This window comes from Mus caroli, chromosome 1 (genome assembly GCF_900094665.2).
Source record: "Mus caroli chromosome 1, CAROLI_EIJ_v1.1, whole genome shotgun sequence".
NCBI lineage: Eukaryota > Metazoa > Chordata > Mammalia > Rodentia > Muridae > Mus > Mus caroli.
In genome coordinates this window covers 16,614,585-16,623,799 of record NC_034570.1, presented here as the reverse complement: position 1 = coordinate 16,623,799, position 9,215 = coordinate 16,614,585, and the positions used below count along the sequence as shown (strand labels likewise).

The window sequence follows — 9,215 nt, the reverse complement described above, 5'->3', positions numbered from 1 at the left end:
CCCGCCCCGCCCGTGGAGTTAGAAGCCCTAGGGCTGTCTGTTAAATAGTGCACAGGAGATAAATTTCTTTAAGGAACTTCATTCAGTTCCAGTTACCTTCAGACTGCTATTTTTGCAAACTCATAACCGCGAAGCTAATTTAAAAAAAAAGAAAAGAAATTAAACAGTCCTCTGTTCATTTTGCATTTCTGTACATTTAGAAGCGATTATTTGTTCCTTCATTACTGGCAGGATTAAATCCAATATTTGCTAGTATAATTTATTTTAAAAGACCTTTTGTCCTTCTGGAAGTAATTTTGAAACTTAATATTAAATGGAAACGTTGGATGAGGATTTTTTTTTTCAGTGTTTATTCTTCCACTTCTGATCAATTAATACTGAAGGTAGTGAGCCCTGAAAAACCAATTCGGGGCAGCACCTGGCCTTTTAAGTGAAGGAGTAAAACGCGGGGTACCTGCACACCCTTGCAAAGTAGGCTCTACTAAGACAAGGCCTTGGGGTAGCTGCTGAAGGTTCTGAGAGGTTGAACCTACACTGTGCAATCCTTCAGATACTGGAGTAGCCAAGCATTCATTTAAGATCCAGTGCAGGGCTGGGGCCAGTCTGCAGGCCAGCACGAAGCTTCCCGCCCCGGGCCCTTCCTGCAGAGGAAGAAGCTGGGAGCTAGGAGTGGGATCCCGGCCCACTTCCTGTCCAGCAGCTCGGGAGCCGCTTCCTCTCAAAGCCGGAGGACAGGGCTTCCATTCCCGCGTCTCAGCGAGGTTCACGGAAGAGTGTACCCCCGGTGGAAGCCGCAAGCACGGGTAGCGAGCGCTGCGCAAGGGTTAGGCGCGCCGGGCTCGCCCAGGGGGCGTGGTCGGTGGCGCTGGCCAAAGGGCTTGAGGGCGGGGCGGATGGAGGAAGGGGGTGTGGCCAGAGGCGCGCGCCTTTGCGGCCTGGGGGCGGGGCGGACGGAGGAAGGGGGTGTGGCTAGAGGCCCGCGCCTGTGCAGCCGCTGCGGGACGAGGGCTGTGGCCGGGGGCGGTTCCGGGCGGCAGGCCGGGGCGGGGCGGGCAGAGGAAGGGGGCGGGGCCCGAAGTTGTTCCGCGCTGGGCTGCGGGGCTGGCGTGCGGACCGGGCCGGGCCGGAGAAGTTTTCGCTGGGGCTGCTGAGCGAGGGTGCGGGCCCCCGCAGGCGGTGAACGCCCGCTGCCATGGCTTTCCGTAGGAGGACGAAAAGTTACCCGCTCTTCAGCCAGGAGTTCATCATCCACAACCATGCAGACATCGGTTTCTGCTTGGTGCTCTGCGTCCTCATCGGGCTTATGTTCGAGGTGAGTAGAGCGGGGAGGGGGTGCTGCAGGAGTTGGCGGTCCCAACTCCCGTGCTCCGCGGCGCAGACAGGGATTCCCGGACCTCATCTAGGCTGGAGCGCGCCCGGCTGGGATGTCCCGCACGTTATCTGCACCTCTGGCTTTGTGCACTGTATCCACCCTGGCCTGGACTTAGGAGAGTCCAGACAGCACCCCTAACTCCTAGCTGTGCGGGCCGTGCCATACTCTGTCGCCCCCCTTGGACATCCACCATGTCCTACAACTCTATCTGAATCTCAGAAACCCATACCTGGCCTCGAACCAATTGCAGAGCTGCCTTCCTGGCCCTATGATTGGGGTTTCCTTTCTGGCGACCTGGTGCCAATGTGGGAAACTCCTAGACCAGCTGTAATTGCACAATCCCCCCTCCTTCTCTCAAGTGGGGGCCTCCAGATCTTCTAGGCTTTTCCAGTGGAAGGAACCCTAACCCTCTCCACCTCTCTTGTGGCTTTCTGGGAGTTCTTCATCCTAACCTCTGGAGTTTGCTCCAGGTGTTCACATGTGGCCCCTGCTCCATCCCAGAGGGACCTTCTGCTACCAGCCTCTCTTTAAATATGACCCAAAGGGCTACTTTGAACTGTTCCTGTAGATCTGTGTGAACTGGACCCAGAGCCTCATCCCCTTTGCAGGAGCCAGTAGAGGGATACTCTCTGTGAAAGGTGATTTCCTAGTCGCTGCAGGGATGTGGGGTGGGGACAGAGAAAGGGATCCTAGATTCAGCACTGTGCTGGTGTAGGCCTCAGAGCTGTCTGTGTAAACCACTAAGGGGTCAGAATCCAAGGTCCCTACTCCAGAGTGAGACAAAACGGTGATATTGAAAAGTGGGAAGGACTTGCTATAGTATATATTGTCTCCAGAGCACCATAGGTAATAGGTGACAGTCCCATGGCTTGAGTCTCCTGGTCTTGAGCACACTCATTCCTATCCTCTCTTCTGTGTAAGTTTCCTGATCTGCATTCTACAGGGTAGTAAGAAGGTGCACCATTTAAGAGTTACTTGTCTACCCCTGCATCTACCCGTATCTCCCTTATCTACCCATATGTCCCAGTTACCGACTCAGGACCTATTTGGCTGATGAACCTGCCCTCTAGCTGGGCTATTCTTGTGGTAGCCCACTCTGAGCTGGATGCATGCTCGTGGCCAGGCTGTCGGGTTTGCAGGAGAGAAGCTGGGACTGGGGTTGGCGTCCACATTCTTCTGGGAATTCTGTCAGTTCACTCTCTTCCTCTCCTCCATTCACATTTTCCCTCGGCCTCAGTTTCCTTATCATTGAAGAAGTCATTAAAACCAACGTTCCTTTTGCAGTGACTTATAAAGCTTAAAGCTGAGGTTTTATCCGCAACAAAAGCCATTCTTCCAGCCAAAGAGCTAATCTGTCTCTTGCTCCTGGACCCTTGTTATTATTTAACATAGTGGCTTAATGAGAAGGCAGGGGACCTGCCCTGCTTTATGTTTGCCTCATGTCAATGTGCAGTCCTTCATTCTAAGAGGCTTCTCAGTGTCATGCTCCAGTTCTTGCAGGCTAGGGCCAGATCGTCACATGTGTCAATCATAAACCTCAGAGCCATGTGTTCCACAGCTGGCCAGAGCCTCGTGCTTAGCTTGCGGCTCTCTGTGGTGTCTCTAGCTTTTGTGGAGAGTTTGGGCTTTACCTGTCTTAGTGTTGTACAAAAAGAGACACAGTTTGTACTCTTGCCTCCTTTGTTCCCTGTCTCTAGCCTTCTGGAGTGTTTTGCTTCAGATCAGTGGTAGTCCTTGGAAACTGACAACTTCTGGGATTGTCACTCCTAGTACCTGATGGCAGAGAAAGGACTAAGGTGAAGGAAAAAAAAAAAAAAAGAAAAAACAAAACCAAAAACTAGCCATTTTCATTTTTCTTAGGATTAGCCGTAGGGCTGTAGAAAGGACTTGGTTGAGGTGCCAACACACCCATCTTCCTAGTTTCATCTTCTTCTGTGGTACTTTTAGCCCTATGGAACTTTGAGAGCAGATGTTTCTTTCTGAAGTTGCTTTGAGGACTTACCAGTCAGAGCTGGTTTAGGAAGAAGGGGGCTTTCCCTTGAATCTCCAGTATCTGGAGCTGAATCTTGATCTGTACTGAGTGTGTCTGTTCCTACCTACTGTAGAGAGATTTTGTGGGATGTGTGTGTGTGTGTGTGTGTGTGTGTGTGTGTGTGTGTGATCAGCTATCATAGAACTCTGCTATCATTACTAAATGAGAACAGAAACATCCTGGAAAATAGGGGGTGGGAGGCACCTCAAACCTAGCATGGGATTGACTGAATATTTCTGGGATTTTCCTTGGGGTCGTGCTGGTTTCGGTGGTATGTATGTGTGTGTTTATAGGTAGGCATATAGTGGGAAGGAGGAGGTGTTGGGGGAACAGGGAGAAAAGTCATCAGGCTCCTGAGTTTGTATCTTGGGCCAGGGTAGGATTCCTTCATTTGGGAAGCTGAGCCAGGAAAACTGTACTGTAATTCTTGCAATAGAATGTGACTCTCATCCCTGCCTAGCCTCTACTGTTCCCTATACCCTCTCCACACCCTAGCAAGCTACAGCCTTCCTACCCATGTCAGTACTCCCCTGCTAGTCACCTCTGCAGCACTCATGGGCTTGATTTCCCTCGCAGGATCCCCAAGGCTTCAGCTCTGTCTTTAGGGAGATGTTGACGCCAAATTCCTTCCCTCGGGATCACTTCCTTTTGGGCGCACATGAAAGGCTGTCTGGCCTCTGTTCCCCCAAGCTGTGCTCAGACACACTTTTAGTTTAGTTTTGGGTTATCTTATTTCCAAAGCGGGGACGGCTTCTTCCCCCAAGCCAGGTTTTGTCCCATCTTATGTCTGTTTGGAATAGAGCTGTTCTGTGCAGCCACTGCACTTGGCTAAAAAATGTCAGGAATGTGGAACTTTATTCCCCCTCCTTTTCCAGCTTTCTCCTTCTTAACCCTGCTTGGGGGGGTGGGGTGGGGAGGTGGTGCAGGGGCTCCGTTTTTTTTCTCCACAGTTTGGACTTTCTTAGGTGGAGTGTGGTTCTTCAGGGTGTGGGTGGCCAGTTGGGATGTGTGCATAAGTCAGATTTGAAAGTAGCCATCCCCCTCCTCCCTCTTCCCTTCACCGGCTTTCCAGTGCCTTGTGCCACGTTTCCAACTGAAACAGGCAGGGGAAGAGGAAAACTCTTTCATTTAGCAAATGGAGAATAAGAAATAGGGGGTGGCTGGAGGAAAGGAAGCAATTTCAGTATCACCTTTAAAATGTCATCTTGAGACAGAAACTAGTTTCTTCTTCAGTTTCTGCAGCTGCAGAGAAATGTTTCTGAGATTCTGAGGGTCATTTGCAGGTTTGTATTTAGTTTTTATATAGACCATGACAATGATGTAAGTGTTCGGGAGCCAGGGGAATTTGAGGATAGGGGCTGGTGTGGGCTTTTGTTTCTGAAGCAGGTGTGGAAGATAGCTCTTTTTTCCAGGAACTACTTTCTTCCCTGTTCCTGACCCCATGACATCAGGAAGAAAGAGTTGGAGCATATACAGTGGAAACCCATTGCATTGGTCATACATGCTTGGACTGAGGGGCCTGTGGTAACCAGTTCTGTTTCTTGATGCTAGGTGAAAAGATAAGTTTATGCATCGAGAAAAGATTCTTCTGTTGTGTTAATAGAAGTGCATAAGCAGCATATAGAAACACCCGTGGATGCCAGCTAATTTTTACTAACTTCTAATGCACTTCTAAGGATGTTACTTTGTCAGCTTTTGAAATTCCTGACTCTACCCCTGGAGCTTGAAACACAGTCTGCTGAGGATGCTAGGGGACCCCAGAGGGGTCCCTCATTCCCATGGGTGAACTCCTCCTGAATGTGGCACTCGGTGACTTGAACCACAGGACAGACATTTGGAGTTTAAGTCTCTCTTGCTCAAGACTCCAGTTTAACCCCACTCTGTGGGATTATTCTCTTACTTGGTGGAAAGTGAAAGATGGTAATAGTCAGTTGGTGGAGTTTTTGACTCCATGTCCAGGATGAAGACCCAGCATGGGGATGCTTTATTGATTGATGCTCCAGACAGTCACACTGAGAACTGTTGCTTCTTTACCGGGTCTGAGGATCTGCTTTCTGTCTCTGTATCCCCTCATTGAGGGCCCTGGTTGTATGTCATTTAGGGATGAGTGCCTATGTCATTTAAGATGAGTACCTTTCTCCTAAATTTCCCAGCACTAGCCTTATACTGTCCAAATGACGGTCCCTGATTCCTCTAATCCCCCATTGCCCCAAGGATTCTGTGTCATACTTCTCTCAGATGTTTGTCTTGTTAGAACACATAGGGTAGGTAGCGAGGGTCTTGATGCCATCCCCTGTCAGCTCTCGGGCAGTAGAGATGACAAGGGAACAGCCCTGGAAGCTAAATAGGTGTCGTTTCTCTTGCTGGCTCTGTTGTCTGAGCCCTTCAGTGGCTTATTTCCCAGGCGCGCTAGCTATCCAGGCTGGTCACAGCAGAGCGCCCCAGTCCTGGCTGTTTGTGGAATAACATGAGTTGCTATGGTGAAAGCTTCACTCTGGCAGGCATGAGCTCCTTTTTGATCTGCTTCGATGTGGGCAGGGGCCCCAGAACTCATTCCATGGCATAGCTGATGTACCTCTCATTCCCACCCTGATAAAGTGATGAAGCCAGAGGTCTGATAAGAATGGATTAGCATCCCCACAGGACAGAAATGCTTTCTAATCAGCCTGTATGCTGTTAGCTCGCTTTGGTGGGAAACTTTACCGATGCTATCTCTTAGCCTTCTTATGCTGCAGTGCTGTGTATCTGGTATCCATTGGTACCTAATGGTTAAAGGAAGGAGGGGCGGGGTAGGGGGCATCAAAACTATGGGTAGGGCTACTGACCAGTCCTCCTTGTTTCATGGGTGGGCCTTTATCCTTTAGGTACTGCGCTACCTTGCCCTGATTTACCTCTGCTGTCTCAGGTGCCCTGCTGTGGAGGAGAACCAAACCCAACTTAGACACAGCTGGTTAGTGCTGTGGGCTGTGCGGTTTAAAGAGCTTTGCAAGGGATTCCTCTGAATAGTGTATGATCAAGTAGCTTTTCTTGCTTTTGAACAGAGGGAATGGAGCCGGATTGTGAGTTGGGGGTGCCAAGGTCTCTGGGGTCCTCCGGTGAGTTTGTTGGAGGCCAGGGTTAGGAGGGGAGGCTGCCACGTGGCCTCTTGATGTCTTCTTTCATTTGTCTGGAGGAATTGGCAGCATTTTACATCTGTGAAATGCTTTACTGGCCTCACCCTGTAATCGGGATGGTTTATGGGGGCTGTCATACCCATCCAGAAGCCTGGCTTCTAGAGGAGAGATTTGGCCAATGACCATCCACTCAGCGTTAGAGTCAGAGCCAAAAATAAGAATCCAGCAGTGTCTGGCTCACATTTAGAACGCAGATCTGATGCCCCCACAAGCGGGGTGTCTGTGGAACATAGCCACAGGCGGCTTTATTTTTCCTGGGTCTGAGTGGGTCTGTTGACTACCTGGAAGTAATGTCTGTGGGCCATCACACTCTGGAGCCTTTCTGCCCAGAATGATCATTGAAATTTCCATCTCCCTCCCAGAGACTTTAGAGAGTGACCCAAATGTGTTCATCTGTCACATGTGAACACAGATGAATGGAGGGGTGCTTCCCCCACTACTGAAATCACTGCCTGCCATTATCTGTGTGAGATAAGGGCTTTCTGGTTGCAGTTTGCTCACTGATATTATGGTCATAGCTCAAGGGCACATTTTCTGTTTTGTGAGTTCATGACTTTAGAGGGCAACCTAAGAAATAATCTGCTGTGTTTACAGAAGAGGAAAATAAGCCCCACCCCCAAAGCAGTTGAGAGATTTGCCCAAGACAATTAGAATAAATGTTTGACAAACCTGGAGCCACACCCAGTCCACTTCTGGTGCATCCTCTTGTCTCTGCCCTGAACTCTAGACTCTGACTCTGAATGCCAGTCTGTGTGGAAGTCTTGGAAGTGCTGTATGATGCGGAAGAGCGCTTTGCCTTTTCACAGAATGGCAGAGTATCTGTGCTGTGCTGCTGTGAACTTGGGGAATACAGAGATGAAGAAGGCCAGGGCCCTGTCCTCAAAAAAGGTCATGGTGCACTGGCCCGTGAGCCCAACTCCTTAGGAGGCTGAGTCAGGAATATTAACAGAGTTTAGAGCTAGCCTAAGCAGCATAGTGAGATACTGCCTTTTTTAAATAGTGAAAAGATGGGCGGGGTAGAGCTCGTTGGCAAAATGTTTACCCAGCATGTGTGAAGCCTTAGACTCAAACTCATGCCACAGAGGGGAAAATGTGGATGAGAGTCAGGCCATAAACGTGATGTGTATGACAGATACAACCTTCCTTAGATGCTTGGGCCTCAGCCTTGAGCCACTAAGTCCTGGTGGAAGAACATTTATTAAGAACTGGCACCCTAGCTGTGGGTGTCAGGGTTTAGAAGAAAAGAGTGATGGTTGGGGCCTAGAGATCTTGCCAGGCACATCTGACACTCATGCATGTGATTGCATTGTGACAGGGCAGAGGGGCTAGTTCCAAAACTCCCATAGGTTTGGGGGCTTTGAAAGCACCAATTCCTTGTCACTGTTTTGAAGTCTGAGTAAATACAAGACCAAGGCCCTGGCAGATCTTGTCTTGTGGGAAGGTCCTATTCCTGGCTTGTAGAAGCGTCTCTATATCTTTAGGGAGGAGGGACAGAGAGGGGCGCTTGATCTCTAGGGTCTCTTTATTAAGGGCACCACTCCCATTCAGGAGGGCTTTGTAATTGGAATTAATTATTCCCTAAAGAACCTCCTAAGGCCACTGCACTGGGGATATGTTTCTAGCCAGGAACTTTTAGTAGCAGCCATCAAAAGTTCTGCCCATAATAGATTCTGTGTGTGCATTTGTGTGTGTTTGTGTGTGTGTGTGTGTGTGTGTGCCATGTGAGCACATATGTGTGCATGCGTGTGAAGGACAGAGGTCATCTTGGGTGTCTTCATCTGTCACTCTCCACCTTATGGTTTTGAGGCAGGGTCTCTCACTGAATGCGCAGCTTAGTGATTTGGCCAGGGAGTAGCAGGGTCTGCTTGCTGCAGGTACAGACACTTGCTGCCATGAACAGCTTCGATGTGGGTGGTGGAGATGCAAAGTTAGGTCCTAATTGTGACTTGAAGATTACTGACTGACCCATCTCCCTAACCTGTCACATGCATGGTATCTAAAGAATCTTGTTTTCAGGACTGGAAATAAAACCTGGGCTTCGCACTTGCTATGTAAGTGTTCTTCCCCCGAGACAACATCCCCTGCTCTTGGATTTTGTAGTTGTTGTTTGTGTTTGTTTTTGTTTTGTTTTGTTTTGAGACAACATTTAACTCTGTAATCCTGGCTGGCCTGGAACTTGCTCTGTGAAACAGCCTGGCCTCTAGCTCACACAGATCTGCTTGCCTCTGCCTCCTAAGTGTGATTAAAGGTATATGCTGTGCTGGCTGCTGTTTTTGTTTGTTTGTTTGCTTTTGAGACAGTGTCACTAGTAGCCTGGTTGACCTTAAACTCAAGGCTATCCTCCTGTCTCAGCCTCTCAATTACTGCCATTACAGGTGTAAGATGCTGTATCAGTGGGACAGGACTTCTTCATAGAACTGAGTTACTTCACATCCTGTAAAGTTAGATTCTCTCACAGGGAGAATTCTTTTTCTTTTTCTCTTCAGGTTCTTTTTTCTTTTTCTTTTCTTTTCTTTTTTTTTTTTTTTTTTTTTTGTTTTTCTTTTTACAGGGAATTCTGTTGAGTGGCTCACCACTCAACAGAATAGATGTCTGTGGCTACCAGAGAGAGAGAAAGACGCCAGGACAGTGGGGCAGA

The 9,215-nt window shown here is 49.1% G+C and overlaps 1 protein-coding gene across 1 annotated transcript in view; it reads left to right on the top strand.

Moving 5' to 3' along the window:
* The first annotated feature begins 1,071 nt into the window (after positions 1-1,071).
* Tram2 (translocation associated membrane protein 2) overlaps positions 1,072-9,215 on the top strand; it is a 74,382-nt gene continuing 66,238 nt past the window's right edge. Inside the window, exon 1 of the mRNA XM_021161191.1 lies at positions 1,072-1,312. Coding sequence (XP_021016850.1) covers positions 1,193-1,312 — 120 coding nt within the window. The 5' untranslated portion in view covers positions 1,072-1,192. The remainder of the gene's footprint in view (positions 1,313-9,215) is intronic.